The 24,349-nt window shown below is 35.6% G+C and overlaps 1 protein-coding gene across 1 annotated transcript in view; it reads left to right on the plus strand.

Moving 5' to 3' along the window:
* The window catches only part of COBLL1 (cordon-bleu WH2 repeat protein like 1), a 127,484-nt gene that overhangs the window by 10,666 nt on the left and 92,469 nt on the right, over window positions 1–24,349 (plus strand). The window contains exon 7 of the mRNA XM_080601169.1: window positions 5,416–5,486. Coding sequence (XP_080457295.1) covers window positions 5,416–5,486 — 71 coding nt within the window. The remainder of the gene's footprint in view (window positions 1–5,415; window positions 5,487–24,349) is intronic.

The raw sequence follows: 24,349 nt of genomic DNA on the forward strand, positions 1-24,349 counted from the left end.
TATCTAGCATGTTTGTGCTAATTGCACGTTTCATGCTTTCTACAAAGGATGCTTTTTGATCCATCTTCTGAGTTACTATTGAATACATTCAGAAGTATTGGATTCAGATTAGTGTCTAGTGGAATCCCATTCAAACGTCTTCCCACCTTGATAATTACTCTGAACACTTTTCACTTACCTTTTACTTCAGATTTTTGAAAGTGAAGATTACTTTGTGTTAAGGGGTGCAACAAGATTATCTGGGAATGATAAACTGTAATTTTGTTTAAATGCCATTCAGGTTCTAGTGGAAAGTAATATTAAGGTAACAGAATATTTCCCTTCCAGAAACCTTCTGCTGTGTTAGACCATCAGCAAAGCAACAATACTATTGTTTGTAATGATTTGATGTGTTTGAAACTGTAAGCAGCAATTATGAGTCTTTGGAGTGTTGCATTTTTGTTTTATTTTTTAATTGCTGTGGGAGTTGAGGGAGTTGTTCAGGGACATTTTGGGAGTGTTACTTTCTTGTTAGCTCTCAGGGGAAAACAATAACTAATTTCTGTTGAAGTATTATTTGGTTTATTTTACTTTCTCTTATAACAAGTTAAGCTAAGCTACTCTTTTCTTGTTTTGCTTGTGATTAATATAATTCTTGTGGCTATTGTTGTCTGAAGGACATAATGTGTCTGCAAATAAAATTCAGTGTTCTGGACCCAGAGTGTACTCTCAATAGTTTAAGATGTTAGATAAAAATACATTCAGATGATCTATTCCTAGCTTTATTTCCCCCCTGCTGGTGGCTGGGTGTTTTTCTACTATGATCAAAACCAATGTATTAGAAATAACTCAAACTGTAGATGTCTATGGATACTTCTTAATACTGTGTAAAGTAACTTCATGGTTCAGAAATGAAACTAACATTCCTTGCTGTAAAAAGAAATACTTTATGTATCTTATAAAGATAGACAAATTTGATCATCTTTTGGGAAGAATGTCACGATGTCAGTGTCTGCATAATACATAAAGCTACAGGAAAAACTTCAAGAGCATCTGCTACGCATAAATAGGACATGAGAATTACTTAAATGGTAGCTGATCAAAGGGATGAAACACCAAGTGTTCAGTACAATAACTTGAAAGTAGAAAGTTGATTCTTTCCTTCATATGAATAAGCCAACAGTTAGCAAAACTAAACTTCAATTTGGTGAAATTAAAACAAACAAACAAACAAAAAAACCTAAGCTACCATACATTTACAGACCTGTCAGTTGTTAATTAAGGAAAAAAGGGGATTAAAGCAGCTGTAACTAAGAGGGGCTGATTTATTGTTTTACCTTGTCTATGTCCTTTAAAAAACAAGGTGACTTTATTTAATGTGAGATTCAAAGCTGATGTGTTATGTTCCATTATATTGATTGAAGTTATATTCAGTATCTCTAAATTTAAAAGTTTAAATTGAAACAACAAATGTTTTACCTTACAATAGCATTAAATTTTACATTTTTGTGTCTACGTCGTTGAATTAAACGTGAATTTATCTCCCATGTATTCCCTGATGAGGTGCAAACCAGCAGTTAAAATAAACTTGTGGTCTGTCACTGTTCTTCAATCCAAAACAATTGAAGTGTTTTGCTCATTCCAACATGTAGCTCCCCTCTCAAATGCATAACTTCATTTCCTGTCTAGAAACTGTATTTTATTTTAGTCAGTGCTTTGTGCCTGTTGGCGGGATTGAGATCAGGGATGTAGGTTTCTCTTACTCTGTTTTAAGATATTTTGTTTCTGATGCACTCTGCTGTACTGCGTTTGGCAGCATTTCTACATAAGTGACAGAAAATTTCTGCATAGCATAGATCTTGTGATGGGGACTAGTCTACTGTAAATGTTTTACACAAGATAGAAGACATTCTGTTGTAGGCTGCCAAACAATTTTGCCTGACTCTTACTCAGGATCTGGATGTGAAATGCCTTTACCCCTTTAGGAACTCTTAGCTTTTGCATGGCGTGTTTGTTCTTTTCATATTTTCCTACCTGTTCTTACATTGGTAAACACCAATCTCTTCAAAACACTTTTAACATTTTTAAACTCACTAGCATGCTTATTATGCTATACTTTTCCTTAAGTATACTGAAGACTGAGTAGAGCCTTATTTTATTAACCACTAGGCTTTCTTCACCACTAGGTTTCACCACCTTGCCACTGATGATTCTAATTGTCAGCCTGTCTTGCTGTTGTCTTACTTCCAGCTGAGAGATTTTCCCGGCCGGTATCTCCCTTGGAAAGTCTTTTTTTTTGTTCAATCTTCTATTATTTTTGTTCCAAGAATCAGAGTTACATACTCTCAACTTTTGTGTTGTATTTCAACTACTTTATATTACAGATAGCACAGCTTTAACCAAGAGCATTTAGCATCACAAACGTTTGTTTCATCCTCCTGCTGCTTCTCCGGCATGAAAAAAAAAAATTGTGCAGGCATAGCCTGTGGTTTTTATACACGGAGCGTGGAGCAGTAAGCTAGCTATTTTTATCATTCATGGATATTCACAGCTACTGCTATTCTTGTAAGCAGCAGTTGAAATCATCCCCTAACAATTCCTAGCAAGAAAGTAGGTCAAACTGGGTCAGAATAAAGTTTTGTTTGTTTTTCTTCCTTTTGACAAGGACCTGTCTTTAACAGCAGCAGCAGGATCGAAAGACTCGAACAGGTATAGAGTTACCTGGTATTCTTCTGATACTCTGTCAGCCTGTGTATGTCTGTCTACGCAGACAAACATTTATATAAATTTTATGTATGTTTACCCTCATCTGTATGTGGCTAGTGTTCTTATATCTAGACCATGATATTCACTAACGGATTTTTTCTTTGTGAATTTCTCAAGTCTTTGTGAACACATTTGTTTTTGACCTAAAAGCATATATTGTATGGAAGTCTGTTACGCAAATACGTTGCTTGAATTTTGATATTTGTTATTTCAAACAGATTCCCATTAGCATGTTACTTTCACTTGTTATTTATGTAGCATATCTGTGGGAGGTCTCTATTCCCAAGGTCTGAAAATGCTTTTCAAATAACCTGCAGGAGTATATAACTTATTGTAAGAAATACTGAGTCATGCTCTGTTGCATTCATCATCCATACCAATGTGCGTTCTAAGACATGGCAATCCGCTGACGATGTTCAAATCACAGGTCTGGAAAGGGAAGGAGTTTACCTTCTTACATTGATAAATAAGCAGGATTTTTTTCTTTTGCCGCTCAGCTCCCTCCAAGATAGTACTCCTAATCTGGTTTACTATTCATCCACAAAGCGTTATTTCAGTCTGCATATTGCCAGCGCATATGCTATTGCTATGCAGGTGGAAAACTAGCTCCTGATGTTTTCCTAAATTATCTGGTCACTTTCCAAGATGTTACAACTGAAATCTACATGCTTTTTCCATTCTGATGTTTAAATCCTATTTATAGGGAGTTTATAATATGGCTATATTGTTGCACGGGATGTGCTATTTTCACAGAAAAGAAGTTTGAAGCTGTTATGGGTGTCTGATCAAGAGGTGTTTCAGATAAAAGCATTCTTTATTTCTGTGCATTTTAGAAATATTCTTTCTACAGGGCATTAGATAATCTTAAATTCTTATGAATAGAAAAGCGATAAGCTAACTTTAAAAAAAATCTATTGTCAAAGGATAATATAAGACAAATTTTCATTTTCTGTTTGATTTCAAAGCTGACCTCTAGTGGTTATAGAACAGAACAGTTTTAAGATTTGTTTCCTATAGTCTATTTTTTGTAATATTACTGTCTATGAGATGTGAATAGTTTCCTGAAAAAGACATTCAAAATTATGAATATGAATTATCCACAGACATCTCTAACTTGATGCAACTGATTTCAAATCAGTAAAGGAAGCTACTCTATATAATGAACTGCAGCAGCTGTAGCTGGTCAGATCTATTTCATAAAACAAATGCACAATATCTATTTCATTCACAGTGTTTATTACATCTATATTGCTTCTGAATCTGAGAATATTTTAGGAGGGCCATATTCAGCTGCTTAAGACTAGAAATCTAGTCTAGTCAAAAATGTATAATGCATCCAAGCTGAAAAAAACTGAGCTTGATTTTGATGTTCAGGTCCTGTTTGACCTTGAAATTAAGGTTATAGCAACCACAGCTTAAGAGCCTAAAAGTTGTTGTAAGTCTAAGCTGAATGCACATCGGATGCTGGAAATCAGGTTTTTAATATGGAGAGGGAAGACATGACTACTTGAGTTCTCAAGATATAGTGAGATCTGAGTTCTCAAACAGGAAACTAACAAAAACTACTACTTTTTTTCTAATCGTGTTTAAAAATTTGGCAGCAATGAAATCTACCATAGCGTGTACCACTATGGCTGTCAAAACCACCTAGTTACCAGAAGGAGAGACAAAGCTCCCAGTGTTACCTTCACAGAACTGGTGTGACTGTCATACTGCTTTGTAGGGCAGCAGGAAGATAGCAGCTAAGGCCTCAGGTGGCAGCTGCTTTCCCTCTAAGTAAAAATGGAGCAATCATAGTAGCAGCACACTTTTTAAAGGCAAATTTCTCTGCACCCATGCTTTTTGCTTCAATATTACAAATATAAGGCTTCATTGGATATTGAATTTCATTTGATATTTTTAGCAAACTGCGGGTCTGGCAATGAATACTTCCTGCCATTCTCTTTCATTCCTTTCGGTTCTTTGTTCAGAGAATTTGATTGTATTTCAAGTGGGTTTTAATGAAGATTGCTGACAGTTTTCTGTTGTCCTCCTCTAAGGTTTACTATTAACAAAGCCCAAAACTGTGGGCATAACTTAGAGGAGCAGATATAGAGGATATTACATTCTTGCCTGATAATAAGAGTCTCCATACACTTTCTTAAAGTTTATTTTGTCACTCCTTTGGGAACTAGCACAGTTCCTTTAAGATGAGGAGTAGTTGAAACAGGTGTAAATAAAGACAGACTGCCTCACTTGATTTGTGACCTAGGGAAAAAGTATCTCTGCACTCCATGAATTACGTTTGCAAATTCAAAGGAAAAAATTGCCTCTGAATAGTCTGAGGAGATTTTGGGTTGAGATAACCTCAGCCAGAATCAGTAACAGCTTTTACCTTCCCAGTTACTGTTTCTTGATAAATGATGACTTGAAGAGTTTATTTACAGAACTGGCTGCTGAAACAGGCTGACAGTTTGGGCTGCAAAAAAAACAGGTTCCAGGAACACTTTAATCAAAACAGGAAAGGTGAGAAGGGCATCTCCCTGGTTTCAGCTTATTGTTGATGAATACTAGCCTAATTCAGATAGCTCTGGAGTTCTGACTAGTAATTCTGTATTACAGCATAGTATTTAAAATTATTTTTTGTAATTGATGGTTGAAAAGAGTGTAATATATTAAATTCTGTTTTAGACCCAAATCAGAAAATGCATGGATATTTGCAAAATCAAATGCAGTACAAGCCATTGGGGTGATGTCATTTGGTAAGTCTTTTTTTTATATTTTCAGTCTTCAACTGTAAAAAAAAATTATTTGATTTTTATTAACCTAGAAATTGTGTATTTTTAACTGTACTTTTTTATTATATATATTCATTTTAAGCTTGTTTACGGAAAGCTGGAATTGATTTTTGTATTATCCATAGGTGAACTTAGTTGTTAGAATTTAAGACATTACAACAATCTGTTGTCCATCCTGCCATAGAAGCTGTTGCTGCTGTAGCAGAGATAGCAGTGTGGCACATGTGAATCCACTTTATAGTTCATATTTTAAAGCACCTGTATCAGTAATGCTAGTCTAATTCCTAAACCGGGAAGGCTATGATCAGTCTGCATTTTCTTGGGTAAACTGTAACAGAAAGGTATTGGACTGAGATGCATACATTCACTATAGAGTGAGGCCTTATAGAGTGCCTGTCTCCTCCCATTTTCAACAATGAACCATTCAGATGAGTTTCAACTCACCTCTGTTATCGTCATTGTAAAACCCATTCTGCCTGGGGGACATTGTATCTCACTTCTTGTTAATGCTGTAATATGAGGCCTCCCTATGTTTGATGCTGTCTAAAATGGATGTCATAGGATGTCTGAAAGTAGCAAATGGTTCTGTGGATTTGAAAGAATCTCTGAAGTGCTATTGGGTTCTCGTGCAAAAGAGCAGAAAGAACTCTAAGTGGAATGCAGATATGGATAGGGGAGTGGGAAGAAACAACATGGCATTTTAGGGTAATGTAATCAGAATCATCCCAGGATGAATATGAACCTGCATCAAATCAATTAAGTGAAAGTTCAAGCCATTTATCTTTGCTATTCAGTGCAGATTTAATATTCATATTTAATAATAAATGGTATCAAACTGCGTTGTCTCCCCTACCTTGAAATATATACTCCATTAATTTATTTTATACGTGTATGTGCATGAATTCATATATTTGCTTTAAATGTCATGTGTGTTTCAGCATTCATCTGCCACCATAACAGCTTTTTAATATATGGCTCTCTGGAAGAACCCACGTTAAACAACTGGTCTCGAATCACACATGTGTCTGTCTCCCTTGCTGTTGTTATCAGTGTACTATTTGCTGCGTGTGGGTACATGACTTTTACAGGATACACAGAAGGTAAACTGCTCAATCCCTCAATTTTGGTGCTTTCTATAGTCATTACACTTAATTTCTGAGTTCTGTTTATAATACCTTAGTACGATCTTGGCATTTTTACATCTACCGTGGACAGAAACAGCTAGGACAGACATTCCTTGTAGTTACCCATCAACCAAAACAAGATACAAAGATGTGAGCTATATGTTAATAGGTGTCAGATTCCCAAGTGGAAGGCTTACCACTGAAAATCGCCTTTGAATGTTTCCATATCCAAATACTTATGAGGACTAAACAGCTGTAATTTAGCCACATGGTCCTTTAACAAAGAGAGCAGGAAGAAGAAAAACTTGCTTTGATTTTTTGTTAGGGTGCCTGGATACACATTTCTGTACATTCTTCCGTATCTTCTCCTGTCTGTGCAAATATAGCATCCTAGCTCTGACTTAAAGATATTTTCTATCATTACAACAGCCATTTTAGTGTAACTAATGCTATTGTCACGTCTCTGTGTATGTGTGTATATATATTAATGTAATATATAAATAACATGTACTGATAATTATACTATTTTATGTGATTTTGTTTAAAAAGAAATGGAAAAAGTGCTTTTGGAAGAAAATGCATTATATTGTTCAGCACATTAGTTCCTCAGGGAAAAATACACATTGCATAAACAATCAGCTTTTCTGTTATAGTGTTATTCCAAATTGTGGGAGAATGCTTCTGAGCTTTTTTCCTTTTGTAAAGAAAAGCAGCATTTAGCTGAGAACAGAGAAATTGTGGGGTGGGGGTTACTAGTTGATCTGTTCTCCTTTTTTCCTCCTTCCAGTACTGTTTGTACAGCCTAATTTGCTGGCCTAGACACAACTGTAGGCAGACTAAGTGCAAACTGGCTTGAGATATTTCAAATATAGAGAGTGCTGACTGCAGCTATCCCTCAACATATGATTCTGCTGTAGACAGGTTCCATCTTACCTTCTGTATCTCCTGTCAAAATCTTCCAGATATCTTCTTTGAAGCACATCCTATTCCTTCTTCAGTGCCGTTATGATCCTGAAAGTGGTAAACCATAAGACAGTATAATAAACAGGTAGAAAAGATGTGGTACATCATCTGACTACTATCTTGCGGTTTTTCTTGTGCCTGGTAGATCATGATTCCAGATTCTTTGCTGTAACCACTAAACAAGATGATCTAAATTCTCTTGCAATGCTTTAGTTGCTAGATATAAAAAGATTTACTGCTTAATAATCCATATATATTTATAATGGGCTTTCAGGGTCAGAATATTTGAAAATCTTCATTGCAGCTTACCAGCTATGATTAGATAGTATCAGGGAGATGCAATTATTCAGAGGTAACTCCCTGGCCTTCCTAGTATTAACTGTTCTTGTTAGATGACTTACATTCTAAATTAAATATTTTATGTACGAGCTTTTTCTGTCCTGTACTGAGTTAAAAACCAGCATTTCATATGAAATAGATGCTAAGGAGAGGACAGCATATATATTAAAATATATTAAAATATTTTTGAAAGATAAACACTACTTCAAATAAAAACACTGCTAACAGCAAGTTAAGATGAAAATTCCTCCTGAACATAACTTGACTGTAACTAGACTTTCTTGATGTATCAGGAAAGGGGAACAGAAAGTCTCAATTACTCTAGTGACTCCATTAACTTACACTTCAATTTGCAAATGAGATGAGTTCAAACTAATCAATGTTTTGCTATGCCTCAGGAGATATATTTGAAAACTACTGTAGAGATGACAACCTTGCTACATTTGGGAGGTTTTGTTATGGAGTTACTGTAATTTTGACCTTCCCCCTTGAATGTTTTGTGACCAGAGAGGTAAGCATTTATTACGTTCTCCCTTTAACAATGTTGATATTATTAATAATGCAAGAACATTATTAATACATGTTGTGGCTGAAGTCAATGGCTGGTCTGTAATAAATATCAACAGATACTATTCTGCTGATGCAATGAATATGAGGGTACTATTTGTACTGTTGAGATTCTGGTAATATTATGTTACACTAATTATAATGTTACCTAATATATTAACAACAGCTATAAAGTCTGCATAAAATTCCATTTTTGGTATAAATGTTACTGTAGACATTATGTTGAATAGCTAAAAATAATACATTAACCACGCTTACTAGCTTTGCTGGGTGAAAGTATCTCTAGGAAATCCATCTGTTCAATCAGTGGTTGCAAGTGGTTTTGTTCTGTAGCAGGAAAATGAGAGGAAAATAAATCCTGCAGATGTAACTAAGCCAGTATTGAAAGTTTTCTGCGATTTTAGTAATGCTTTCTATGAGTTATTTTTGGAAGCAGATGATGTTTTCTTGAAGCAAGATTCAAAGTTCAGTGAGTATTTTCTCACCCACTTTTTTAGCTTCCTAACGTTAGAAGATTTGTTATAAGCTGGCTGTTAAAATAAAGAGCAAATTCAAGGTTTAAAACTGTGGTTCTGTTTCAGGTGATTGCCAATGTGTTTTTCCATGGGAACCTCTCAACCGTTTTCCATATTGTTGTGACAGTAATTATCATTGCTGTGGCAACTGGTGTATCGTTAGTGTATGATTGCCTTGGAATAGTTTTAGAGCTGAATGTAAGTGAACCTGCATACTCTTCTATTTAATAAATCACTTTTTTTTTTATAAAAGACAACTTAGAAAAATCTGTAGCTCTACTAAAAAACTTATGCAATTCAGCATAGTACTCAGATAGAAGCGTTAGCAGAAAAAAAAGGAATTGTTCAGTGGTTGTAAATAGTATAACTGAAAAAGGAAGTTTTAACAAAGGAAATAATTAAAAATCTAATCTACATTTATTCTAAACTTCATTTGTAATATACATCATTTGTAATATTTTACCTTGAATTTCATGTCAGCTATTTTTAATAAATAAATCAGATGTGAAAAATATAGTTAGAAGTTGGAGAAAACTTTTAAGTGCAGCCTTTCTTTATGGAATTATTTTAGAATTGGCTTTTTACATCCCTGTCCATGCATTCAATGACAATTGAAAGCCATATATTGCACACTTACCTGAAACTGATGGAACAAAATCGAGGGGCTTATTCTTTACACTATGTGATACGTGTAAGTACGTGTACATTGCTCTGAACCACAGTGCAGTTTATCTGCCAACTGAGCAGTAATAAGTGATTCTGTAGCAATGATTTAGCAGAACATGCTTGGACTAATATTATAGAACCAGCCTGAATATTCAGATAAGCTATCCAATTACTGTCTATCTGAAATAATTACCTACATAGTTTCCCCTGAGTTAATTCTTTCCAAATTATAACTGTCTCAAAATAAACAGTGGTCCACTTGGTTTGGTTTCTTATTCATGGTAACTGTTGGTAATTTCTTTTCCATTGTTTTTCTTTCCTTTTTTTTTTCCACTGCAAGTGCAGAAAATTTGCATGTGTGTATATATAAACCAATAAAATTATGTATATTTGTGCATCCATATGTGCCTATTTGGGCCAAATATCTGAATGTTGGTATAATGAACCTATTTAACTATGTGTGCACATATATGTCTATATGTGACTTGGAAAAGAAAATTATTTAGCAATACTGGAAAAGGCCTCTATTATCCAGCTTTACTGTTGCGTCAGTCTATTCATGGCTATTTACAAATTCAGATTTTTGTTCTTCAGGTCTAAATATACATGCTTAAAAGGGTTTTCTTGTTGTTTCCCACACACAGGGAGTTCTGAGTGCTACCCCACTTGTTTTTATCATCCCAACAGCGTGTTATCTAAGGCTGTCCAAAGAGCGGTGGAACCATTCGGATAACCTCATATCCTGCCTGATTCTTGTTATTGGTGGGCTAGTGATGACAGTTGGGTTTGTTTTGACTCTTTTGCATCCCCTGGAATGTAGCCATGGAAAAGAAATGTTCTACTGCTTCTCTAGTAATGTTTCTTTTCACAACAGTACACTTCCCCCTTAGGTAACACGCCAATCTGAATGAGATCAGGTGTGTCTTCCAGCAAGCCATATAGTCCAGTTTAAAGGTGCCTGGAACAAAGATTTTATGTTTTCCTATGCACTAATAATTTTAATCTGTAAAACCGTATTTATATACTTTATGTTGCTATCCTTTTTCTGATTAAAAACTTAGCTTTTAACTGTTGAAACAAATTCTCAAAGGTGCCTTGCAGCTGACATTACTTGTTTAACTTGAAAACCTTCCAAAAAAGCTTAATTTACGTTAGTGAGTCACCAATGCAGCTTAAAAATTATAGGTGAAATGTGTAGGAATGTAAACGCTTCCCATGTTTCATTGCTTTTATTAATTTTCCTTAATTTTTATTAATTTTGTAATGATTAAATGTATATTTATTAGCATACTGTATTATGTTTTTTTTTTTTAAGTCCTGAAAAAGAGTATGTCTGGCTCTCTCTGTGTCTTGAACCTGTGTGGTTAAATTGGAAAAAAAAAAAAAAAAAAAAAAACCACCTAATTCTGTATTTGATTTTGCAATAACTGTTCTTTAGTTCTTTAGTGCTGAAAGCATCCCTTGTACTGGCTTTCCAGTTAAGGGCAATTTTGTATTACAATGGAACTGTAACTGATATAATTCAGCTGTAATTGTTACAATTATTGGTTTTCTTATTAAAAGATTTTGCATGAATCTGTCCATATATGTGAATTTTAAAAGATTGAGGTAAACATTCTTTGTACAAATTCTAAGATTGATAGAGAAGAAAATGATATGCGTAACAATCACAGCTTGACTTTTATGTTCATAACCTTACTTAGTTCTGAAACTAGCCTGTAGCACTGATACACACCAGGCATGTGTAGCTTGAGCTTGTTTGGGAGGCTGAGGGTTTTTTTATGAGGGTGGATTTTTATTTTTTTATTTTTTTCCTCTTTCCCCCTATGTTGTAAAGCTGTTTGAGAGAAATGGTAGTGCAATTCTTTAATTTCTCTACCTAGAGTCAGCTTTGAGGGTGATGCTTCATCTGCTGTACAGGCATCTGCTACTGTTAACAGAATATTTTTCACTAGTTTAGATGGAGTGAAATAGCTCATTTGGTCTTAGATGTGTGAGTAGTCACTGAATATGTTCCTTTCCTTCCACATGAAATGGAGTTAAACTTAGTTAATACTTCCTCATGATAGCTGCTGAAGATATTTCTGATAAATCAGAAAAGACTTGTGAGCTTTTCTGTTACTCTGATTCTTTTAATTTCTTTTGCTTGAAGTATGTTACCTTGTTTAAAGTATTAATTGTAATCCTTGCTTTTGAGTATGAGTCAGTGGAATAATCTGTAGGATGCATTGTAGTATTGCCTCTTCAACTTAAGATTCTACTGAGTCTATCTTGATATTAATTCACGTTTACCTTTTTTTTATGATGGGTGAGACTTTCTATGTCTTATTAACTTGGAAATGAAGATTTAAAGAACTTGGTTTTTGATGCTTTGTAACCTGAAAAGTGTTAAGGCTGAGGTAGTAATGTGCAGTTAAATGTTTGTGTTGCTGGTAAAGTTTCTTTTGCTCTTAAATTTCTTTTGCCAAAACTAATTGCATTCATTTCACCATATAATCATAGATGGCTCACTGATTTTCAATCATAAACTTGCCAGATGAAGGTGAGACTCTCCCAGATATAAGTATACTGTAAGAAGAGAAGTCAAACATTATGGATGCCGGAACTTATTTAACAGCAGTTTGGCTAATGGCTTTATAGAAGCTATGGGTCCTTCCTTTCTGATATTGTTAGTGTAACTTTTCTTTATTGAAACTGCAAATAATAACCTCCTATATCCTTTCTTACAACCTAGGAGGTCTGAATAAAGAAATAAGCACCTTTTTATTGTCACAATAAATAGTCACAATAAATAGTCATAACGTGTTTTGGAAACAAATAAAACTCCCAAAGACAGAGTTGTAGCTATCATCAAAGGAAGTACATAAAGCATTTAAGGATATATATATGTAATAAAAAAAAAGTCTTAAATATGACAGCACAGAAATTCAAATGCAGTAGTAAAGAAAGATTTAACCTTAAAAGGAAGCATGATGCCAAAGAAAGTTCAACTACCTTAAAGAATTACTAGTTGAACATATTTAATTTTAGCTTCCAAAACTCGTCTTTCTTTGACTAAGCAAATAAGGCAAAAGCAGCAATTTATACAAGCTGCCAGCTTTAACGGAGCTCACTGAGAATGAACGAAAGCTAGTTACAAAATCTAGTTACAACTTGTGTTGTAGTATTGGACAGACTTTTGCACTGAAGAGTATGCTTCAGCTTTGTAGTTACAACACTGGTTCATTGGTAAGCTAGAGGCTTTTAGCATAGTTTATTTACCAAATAAATCACAACCTCTTGTTTGGCTCAGTATATTTCTTTTTTTTTTTTTGGCTTCTTAGTGCAAACTGTTCATTCTAGTTTTGTCAAATTCATTGGGATCTCACCACTATCATAGTACTTCAAACATCCAGAAATGCACTGTGCGCAGAAGAAGGACGGAGTGCTGGCAATATCCTCAAATCCAAACATGCTGCAGTGACAGGTCTTAATGGAGTCAAGGCAGAGGAAGAACAGCAAAGTTCCACAAGCATGCACTAGCAGGGTTTTCACATCAAAAGCTGATAGTATGACTCACTATTTCTTCCGAATTCCTTCTTTCCAGCTAAGAAGGCATTTCAGGACACCAGATGTACTATTGCCATTCCTACGGGAGCTGCACAGACAGTTTCTTACTTTCTAGAACAGTCTGCATCTTATTAATTGCAGACATTTTCAAAATATTTTCTACTGAAGTCTTGGCAGATGGGCAAAACCCATATATTACCAGGGACTCCCTAGAAATGGAATTTTCCTTCCTCCAGAAGTTTTTCTGTGGAGGGGGCAAAATGGAGTAGGTTTGCTAAATGGACACTATTCTACATATTTTTTTCACAGTTTTTATCTCATCACACACATTAACTGGATCTGATAGGGAAAGGATTTAACTATTTAGTATTTGTGACGAGCAAACAAAAATGTAGTGTGAGTTTGTAATTGGACTCTGTGTCTGGTGTGAACACTGAATAGAAGGTAGAGAGAAAAACGCAGAAGTGATAGACTGAACAAATATATTTTAAGTACAAAACATGAGACTGAACACATTCCCATAGCAGGAAGGAGGAAGAACCCCTTTCTTGTGGAGTAAAACAAGCACAATGCACAGAAGGCTTATTTTTATAGTAGATCTGTTACAAGGACTTCTAATTTAAAAAAAAAAAAAATACTTCTTGAGTTCTGGTCTGTAGCAACATTTGTTTGGATTTTTTTAGAATTGGCTAACAATTCTAAAATTCTAAATTCTACTAACAAGGCCAGTGAAGGAAATAAGTTTTTGAGTTTGTAATTCAATGCTTTATTGTAATTATAATTTACATTCAGCTAATGACCTTAAGCACTATGGAATGGCTTTGAAAATCAATCTGATTGCTAAATGGCTGGATTGGAAATACCAGTTGATTAGGTAGAAGAAGGGCATAGCTTTTGTCTTCACTGCTAGGTGAAATACTTTAGGCACAGTTTATTTTGGTCATTATGGAGGCCTCTATGGACATGTGCTCAATTTTTTTATGAATATTAGGTTTGTGTGGTGGTGATAATGGAAGATTTTTTTTTCAGTAGCAGACTGTTTACCAAATTCTGCTGTATTTACAATCTGTATAGTGCATTAGCAGAGAATGTGAAATGCACCAAAACTTAATTTAGTTTGTTGAAATTGTATTTAATCTGAGATGGAACAGCTGAAAATGGCTCCATGTCTTCCATTTGCAAAGCTGAACTTCTGTAATAACTTCAGATAACCTACCCTTTCTTTTCACTTCAAAATAATTAATATTATCTTTTGGGTACTGTTCTGTCAATTGTTATCACAGATATCACAAGTAACTTTTTTATTTTCTGAAAATATAATTTTTCTGTTAAGTGTTCTGGAGCAGTTCAGTGAGGTACAAAGAAAAAAAACAAGCCTTTTTTTTTTTGGAATGATAGAGGCAGAATTGAAAATCATCTATAGGATGGTATAAATAATGGGAACAATATTGCACGTAGAAGACCGATCAGTGCCGAAAGTTTTTGGTCATTTAGTTGTTTACCCACAGTTGTATATTGATACCCTGTACACGTCTTGACTTCTATGTACATAATGTTCCTTGCAAGTGTTAGAGTGAGGGCAAGTGAAGCAGGCCTCTTGTTGCAGGGAAGATGTGACGAAGAAAATAAGATGTGCAAGGTCTTCAGCAAATAAGTTAAATAGAAAAAATCGTAGAAGTGCTATTTCTTGACCTCAGGACACAGGTAGTAGTGTCCTACTGTCCTTGCTAAAATAAGGTCCGCCCCAGGTCTTGATGGGTTTTTTGCTTAAAGTTGCCTGTTTGGAAGTTAGGTTCTGCAGTGAAAACAAGTGAATTGAACTTTCTTTGCCAGCTATGTAGTTTGAACTGATGATGGAGTAGAGCAGGGGCTGCAGCTGTTTACATGTGCAGCATCCGCTCTCAGTCATATCTCAATCTGAATTTGCCACTGATAATTTTTTTTTAATTTAGGTTCAGCTACAAAAGCGGTGGAAGTCAATGGCATGATACAGATTTCTTCCTCATAACTGCTCCCCTCAGCCCTGTTTTCCTGGTCTTTTGCATTCAGTGGTTTATAGTGCACTGTAATAGGAAAAGACCGTAGGAGAGATTGAGCTGGATCAGCGTTCTGACTTTTTAGGTAGAGACATGACAGCGTGGGAAGTTTTAATTGGGGCATGATATAGCTGCTGATCCTGCAGATGCATTGAAGACCCATGCCATTATACTTCAAAGGGTAATTACTCATTTTGAAACTGGACAAGAGACCCTATTTCATTCCTTTTGCACATGCAAAATAGAAGAAAAAAAGATTATTTTTAATTCATAACTGATACTGCTATCTGCTTTCTGGAAATGTCTAATCTTGTATTGCCTAAAAATACAAGTCTAAGACTTGTAAAGAAACAAGTCTGCTTGCTGTAAACAAATTCAAGCTTTTGGAATTGATTTAGTCACCTCTGTCTACTCTGGAGTTCACTGCAGCTATTGATGAAAAAGTCAGGGAAAAGCAGAAAGCAAGGAAACTTGAAACTAATCTTTGACTTTGGCATCGCCTATGTTGTTAAACCTCAGCTGAATGCAGATATTGATATAAGCATTTAAAATGCAAGTCGTCTTTAACAGATAGGAATAATGTACCCTCTAATACACACAACTTGATCTATAATAGTAAAGAACTGGGTACTTCGCTGTAAAAGGTTCCCTGAGTTCTGTTTCATGCTACATTCTATTATTAATTGCTTGTAATCAGTTCTCACCTCTTTTATTAGGGTGCAGTTCTTCCTTATATGGACATTCACTTGTGAATTATTTTCTTGGAAGATTGTGACACTTTTAGGGTCTTCTGAGAGGCCTTACACATTGGAACTAAAGCAGGATGCAAAAAGAAAAACATCCTGAAACATTAGTAGGACATCAAAAGAGGAGCTTTCTGGAACTGAGGAAGGAACTTCATTGAAAATGTGCAAATACTCCCAACTGATGGTTAATGCTTCCAAGCTAGAGCCAAAAATCAAAATTAAAAAAAAAAAAAAGCTATAGTTATTATAGTTGCTTGTTACTCTACTGTTAGATGTAAGCTGGGAACTCTCTTGGGACTCAGTATTTAACAATGTAAACTGCATTTCACTAGACTACATTTTAAGTTGCTGAGATTAGAATGTTTTATAAATTTTTGCTTTTGATTATGTTTAGGAATTTGTGCAACAGCTTCCAGCCATTTCCTGTAATAAGTGAGATGTTTTGTGATCATGCCAGTGTAGAATTATAAAACATCATGCCAGTGTAGAATTATAAAACATCAAAGTCCATGGCTAGTGCCAGTAGGCACTAGGCAGGGTATCGTAGGACTGGTATGAGCTAATGAGGAATACCAGTATGACCCTAGAGAAAGAAGTTACTAGTGTGAAAAAATGAATAAAACTAGGTACAATCAGACAACTAAACAAAGTTGTGTTAGAAAGTAATAATAACTTCCCAATTATGATAAATAAAATGTTATTTACAAATTTTTCCTTGTAGTATACCTACCCCCTTTAGGAAAAAAAAGAGCATAAAATAAACCTTTAAACTGCTGTTTTGTTGATGCGAAAATATCTTCAGTGAAATGTTAAAGGAATTGCAGAAGCATTTCTGTTTGTTATTCCAGAATCTTCACTTCTGGACTAACTGTACTATCAGTAATCTTATAAATGAAACTCTGTATCAATGCTCTTGGGATTCCCACAAATTACTGATAAGTATTAAGAATTCATTTTGATCCAGACTAACAACTTGATTTTTCTTCTCCTCTATGAAGTGCTAATGTTTGTTGAAGTATTAAGCATGTTTCAGTTCTGAAATATTCATGAACAGTAGCCTTCTGTGTGCTCTTTTACTTAGACTTAAATTTTTGTGAGCCTCTGCAGAGCTCCAGAGTATCAATCCTGAGCATACATAGTTAGCTAAAAATGCAGTCCAATTTACTTCACCATGAACAAAGTAAGCACATGTTTAAGTGTTGGAATAGTGTAGGAATCAAGATTTTATTCCGACAAGTTTACTGTGAAATATTAAAGGTTATATAGAGTATACCCTCACTGAGTACAATATTGTGGACAAAGCAATTTTGGTATATGAATAAATAATTCAATTGGTATTTGTGACAATTCAGTCATTCAAAGCACGTTAATAGACCACCATTTTATATCTATGCCTTGAAGGCTGTACCTTCAGTTTGGTAGTTAAATTAATTTTTATTTAAATTGATATTTTAAAAGTATTTTGGCTCATTATATGTGTGTGACATATTTAATATGTTTGTCAAAAGAGTGGGAAAGAAGTGGTAAGGTTCAAATTCTCTCTTCTAAAGTTGACTCCTTACAGGATGATTCAAACTGCACATAACTTACAATCTTTACCAGACAGTGAGTGCAGCTTTTACAATACATTTAAAGTGTAAAATTAAGAAAATATTTAGTCATCTGGGGAGATGGAGAAGAGAAGAAGGCCACAGATTTGCTAATCCCTAACCCTGTCAGAATCTAGGCTCCTAACATGGGACCTTGTTATCTTGTCCTGGAGGAAATATCAGGCTTTCTCCTTCTGGAATGGAGTTGGGAGAAAGACAAGGAAAGCAGATTCTACTGTATCCTTTCCTTGATAGGAGAAAGGGGTGAGTAGGAAGTTATGATGATACATTTGGGGCTGAAGTTCTGTCTTGTAGATTTCTCTGCAACTCTGTCCGGCAGTATCTGAAAATCTGCAAGAAATAAAAGATGGCAGTGATACTTCTTTCCTTGCTGACAAGAGTTGTGGTAGGGATGACACACGGTACGTTAAGATGAAAACACTGGCCAAGTTGCTTTCATTTTCAATGTGCTGAAGAAACCTTTTCAGCTTAAAACATCATTGTGACGGTCTTATCACAACCTGTGTGGGGAGCAGCTATTTTAACCTTTCCAACACATCTCCTCTAAAACCTTCTATTAGTAGATGAACTCTTCTGTTTTCTCCAGTATAATCATAATGCATTACTCATAGGAACTTCTAATAAATATTTAACAAAATAAATGTTAAATTAATACAAACAGATATTTATCTAGATGTTACTGGCAGTTGGGAAATCTAGTAGTTTCAGAAACAGACCAGCAGATGGTGCTCAAAAATTGATCACCAGCATAACAGAGTTGTGATGACAGTTTCAATTTATTTATTTTTTGTTCTTCATAGAACTTAATTAAATGGGAAATTGAATAAGGGTGGAAGAACAGAATATCCAGCCCTTCCCAGAAATCACTTTCTGAATTCTTGCTGGATTTACTTCTAACAATAATTATTGTTTTTAATTTCATTATTTATCTTATTAGATTACTTAATTTTAGTTCACATATTAACAGTTTTATCTTAAAAATCTAGCTTTTTTTTAATAATAAAACTAAGATGGTTTACCTTGTAGATTGAAAAGTAATTATAATGATTTTTGGAGGGATGATTGACGCCTGCAGATGATAGCTGAATTTTGGGGGGGGGGGGGTAGATGGGCAGTTAAGATGCAAAGATATATCAGTAGTCTGAGGAGCCTTGGGAATATTATACACAAAATATTAACCATAAAACATTCTCCAAATCAGAAAATTCAGTGCTTATTTCATATTCACAAACGAAACATCAGCCTGCACTAAAATAGCGTTACAGCAAACTTAACATGCTCAGCCATCCTGTTAACTCCCAGTCTAAGGCTGTGACAACCTGTTGATGTGCTATATTCAAGGTGCTGTGAATGATATGGCCAGGTACTTTGACAGCTGGCAGTTTTGCAGTCCCTGCTTTCTTGCATATTTCACTCGCAGACACCTTGATAAATATCCACTTCAGTTTATGCAACATTGTGTGAAAAGGAACCTAGCTTGGGAGTTTTGTTAAACCCCAACCAAGCTGTTTAGTCTGTTTTTAATTAAACGTATTGGCACATTAATGAGGCTGCTTTGTAAAAGTTTAACATTGGTAGTAACTGCCTTTAGGTAGCTGTACTGGAAAGAAGAGAGATTTGACAAGGAATCAAAAATGTGACAAATGGTATACTGGTGCTGGCATTTTGTGAAGGAAGGATGAATTTACCTGGCCTTTGGTAGAATAGGGATATATACAGTGCTAGCTTGCATATCAATGGAGATAAATGCAGAATTCACAATTTACATTACCTGTGAATTATATGGCAAGAAACACATTCTGGCTTGTATAAATGACAGGAAAACAGAAGTAGAATATGCATTACAGAGGAGTTTAGGAAGCAAAATTGGTATGTGCATGCACACACAAATATTCTTTGGAAAGTAGGAACAGCAATTTAGAAACAGGAAAAACTTGCAAAATAGATCATTTACACAGCATATAGATAAAACAGCTACCAGTCTTCATTTCCTGCTGCTAAGCCCATTGTTGTAGACTTGCTGTTAAAGGTGAACTTTTCATTTGTTTTTCAACAGATGCAGAAGGGAAAATACTAAAGATATATCTGCTCTCTGTTAGGTTGCATGTAAAAGGAGAGGTATTAGTGTAGGACCCTCAAAAAAGCACTTTCAAATCATCATAGCTCTTGTAATTGCTCTGTAACTCTCAGTACTTGGCACACCGGCAGCATTCATGAGAAATCTCTGCATGTAAAGTATTGTGCTCTAAATTGCTGAGGCTGCTGCATTTCCAGAAAAAAATAAATACGTTTACAAAATATACATTGTGATTCAATTCAAAACTGCTTAAGTGCACATACAATGTGATTTTAAGGGAACTTAAATATGGCATAAGGTCTTTGATAGACTGAGAATGTCAGGCGAGTCCAAAATCACATATATAGTGACTGACTGACTGACTTCCAGTTATGCTGTACATGTGAATAGAAAAAGAAGAGTATTTCTGAAACTGCCAGTGTCACAATAATCTAGTTTGGAAGCTGTGTATGCTGTGACATCTCTTTGAACTCAAAACTGATCAAACGATTTTCTGCTCCTCGGTTCTTATTCTGCTGGCAGTTTTGGCTCCTAAATGTAGAACACGTCTCAAGTATAGGAATGAAGCTGTTTGTTCATGTTTTAGTGAGCAGGCAAGCATTGTAAGAGGGTATATTGATTTTGTGGACTGCATGCATTACCTGGAGCTCCATGGCAGAGTTAAGGGAAAATAAAGCAAGTTATCTATATATAAAACTAGATTCTGTGAATGCAGCAATAGCTACCTTCTGTACTGCATATGATGTTAGAACTGCAGCTTATCTGCAGCTTGAAGTCAAGGCCATTTGTTAGAGTGCATCTACCCCCATGCAAGATGTTCTTGGCATGTTCCTAGGGAAAAGTTCAGAAGCTCCTTTGGAAATAACAAAGATGATGGTGACTATTAAAGTTAAGCAAGGCCGTAGATTTTTCTTTGTCGTGCTGCCACGCTTTCGTGTTACTGATTTTTGAACTTTTGTTGCCCTGTTACTCTTGTTGTGTATGATGTTTACTGTACTCCATATAGTATCTGTTAGTCCTCTTATTCCAGTAAAGACTGTTTAAAAGTCTTGTTTCCTGCTCTGAATGCATAAGAGCCATCAAACAGCTTTATCTGCATTCAGCTCTGGCTAGGGGTGAGATCATTCTTCCCTGAAACTGTGTGCATATATTTGTTTTTGTTGATCTCATCTGCAGTAGACTGGGCCAGTTGGAAAACCAGCACGGATATGCTGAGTTGGAGCTCATGGGGCTGAATGTCGCAGAGTTCAGGCACACTGTAGTTGCTGACTGCTATTTTTCTGCGGACAGTAAGATCACTCTGGCAGACTCTGAAACCTCTGGTCACGTGCAGTGGACAGAGACAGCAGCAGGTTTGGTGCAGACCTGTATAAGCCTGCATCCTAGGATTGCTTAGCATTTGTTTTGGTAGGATGCTTCTTCAACAGGAAGCTATTTTCACCTGATAGTCATAGGGCTACCGAACATACAGTGTCCCCTACACTAAATTGTCCCTTCAGGAAATTGCAGTATTAACTATCCACAAAAACTGCCTCTTGTGGTGGGTTACTGGGGCTTCAGAGAGCAGGATCTAGACCTTGGATCAGAGGCCAAATGGCACAGAACTGGTTACATCCACAATATGTACCTTTTGGTTCTTTATGTCCCCTGGACAAAATATGGTACTGTCATGGTTCTAGATACAATTTGTGTGTGAGAGATTTTCATCTCAAAATATTTAAAATGATCTGAAGGCTGTGCAGCAGCTCATAGGACTGGTAGACACTCATCGTATGTGAAAACATGCAGATTAACACAGTCAAACCATGCCAGGAGCATTAAGCAGTGTTTATGAACAAAGGTCAAGGATTCAGTCTTGCTCCACATTTCTATATAATTCAGCAGTATAGATACAGCCTGCCTTATGACTGGAAGAGTCTGTGATAGATAATGAAATGTATATCAACAATATCAGTAGATGCCACTGTATCATTTACAATTTTCAGGCAATGCCAGTATAAGCTAATAAGGACCAATATAGACGTATTTATTTGGTACCTACTTAATAAATAGACAAACTGAAATAAATCCCAGAATTATAGATGTTTCTTGTTCTGCCTGTAGAGGGCATTCATACTGTTCGGTACATGATTCCTCTCCAGATGACAGTATATTCAAGGCATTATTTATGGTTATCTCAGTTAAAGGTGAATGTATCAGGAGCTTTGTGATAGTTCTGAGTTAACTGAGCTTACCTGCCTTCTGTAAAGACTCTGAGAACCCATAGATGGGTGACTATGAACAGCTGAAAAATGTGCTTTTGAGGAGTTGCAAGAGATGGTCAGAAATATTTCCAAGCAAAAATGTCATTTTGATTGCTCAACTAATTTATCATTTTAGTTGGAAAATTTTAGAAAGGTAGTATTATTGTTGTTATTAATTTCAAACCCTTTGCCCTTTAATATTTTTCCAATAATTTAGATCGTGCAGTGTGATAACCTCTTAAACTCCTTTTTGATAAAACTACTGTACAGAGCTTGCACTGAACATGCAGAGAGAGCAAAAGTTGCAAATAGGAAAACTTTGACATCATGAATTAAGCTGGAGTGTAGAAAGATGTTTTATCTTCTAGGAACCAAGAAGCTTTAGAGGAAGTAGATCAATATATCAGGATTGTTAATCTAAATATTCTTCAAAACATTTGTTTTAGATTTATCGAAGTGATTATTTTTGTTTTCTTGAAGAAAGAGCATGCCCTTTTGGGAGGCTCAGGAAGGATCTCCCCATCCTGGAAGTGGAGAAGGCAAGGAATGTAGACTAGCTGGAAGAACGGGTCTAATAAATGGTAGTCCAGTCCCATTGTATCACACAATGGCAACTGTTGAACAAACACTGGCAGTGCAGTGTTAGTCTGCACAAGAGACAGCTGAATCACAGAACACTTGAGATCCTCTTTGTGAGGTGCCAAGGGTAGAGATCAGTGTTAGAAAATTGGCAAAATTAGAAGTCTAGAATAGTTGAAAATGGAACTTTAAGAAACAGGAAAGAGACGTTTTTGCTTTTTTTTTTTTTTATCCAAATACCTTTGGGCATTCACCCGTATTACAAGCCATAAAACAGTGTTCTAAGGAAGTTAGTTTTCATTAAGTCAAAGTGACTGAAGTATATCAGTGCGAATTCAGGGTATGAGGATGAAGATAAGGTGCTTGTCAGGAAAGTCATCCTTGGCAACAGCTGCACCTGCATTGCAGAACACAGTATCGCCAGAACTGCAAAGTGAGGTTATAGCTCTGAATAATTCTTCTCCTAAAGGCTCAGTTTCCTTTCATGTAATAATCCAGCACATATTCATGAAACCGAGAGTGACTGAATGCTGTGTTCCAACTTCTAAGTGCCTGACAGCTCTCCCCTTGGATGCATATATTTCTGTAGTCTCTTTATACTGTCACGAGCTGCTTGACACACAGCTTTCTCCTCTGAACTCTCATCAGCTTTCTGACAAAGCTTATTGATTATTCCTTAGTGGAACTTACATAAATATTTAGGTGCAATCACTGCAGATGGTGTGCTAAGACTTGCTGCTCTCTATCATATTTTATATACAGAGGCCTTTCTGCTTATTCACACTTAGAGTAAAATAGTTTGAGCCTTAACCATTTGAAAAGTGAGTAGGGTTACGACGATTGCCAGGTGCAAGAAATTCAGGAAAGTTTTCTTACTGGCTGACAGAGATCTTTCTGTAGCTTCCCCCTTCCTTACAATGGGCTCTACGCTATTTCAGTAATTAGGCTCATGATGTTTATTACATGTATCTATGCATGGAAATGCAAAAAAAAAAAAAATGGCATAAATCTGCCAGGTCAGATGTTGCTACAGAGATTAAGTTGCAATAGTTACCTGACTTTTGTATGCCTCTAGGTAGAGATAGGGTGGATAGGAGGTGTTGGAACTTGCTGCTTTTTTTAGATTTGGCAGGGGACTCTAACCATCTTATTATTCCTCTTTTCTGTTTCATGTACTTCAGATTAAACACAAGTACTATTCAGGCAGGGCCTGCTGTTGAGGTAGATCCTGAAGCAGACAAGGAGTCTAATTTCTAACAAGTGGGAAAAGGCATTATCACCCCCCTTCTTTTACCCCCAGTTACATGGTGACAATTTTTTTTAAATTTAATAGGTTAGATTATAATTCTGCCATTCCGAATAGGTCCCTTTTTTTTTTTTTTTGGTCATGCTTGCTATGTTACATTGAGGCTGGACTTAACAGATGCTGAAATGACTTTTATAAATCAGTAAAATCACTGTGTTTTTTCTTTGGACAAGGTGAAACTGTGGAAAGGTTTTTTTGGTCTTGATGAGACTTCTCAAGTAAAAATAAACTGTATGCAAAAATTAAAACGTATACTACAATAAGATTCTAAGATTTTACTGTAATTTAAAGCATGCCTTTTTTTTTTTTCATACCTTGCCTTTACCAGACACTAATTTTCTCCTTCAGTAAATTAAATCCTTTCTGTTAATCTGTAACCGAAGTAGGCTGTTTGCAAATGAAATGCTACAGTTCTAATCAGATTGCTGTCTACTATAGCATTTTGCAATGTGTGATACTCTGGTATCTGGTGCAACCTGGAGAGATCTCTGGAAAGGCAGGTTTGCT

Source organism: Anser brachyrhynchus, assembly GCF_964034855.1.
Source record: "Anser brachyrhynchus genome assembly, chromosome: 7".
NCBI classification, from domain to species: domain Eukaryota; kingdom Metazoa; phylum Chordata; class Aves; order Anseriformes; family Anatidae; genus Anser; species Anser brachyrhynchus.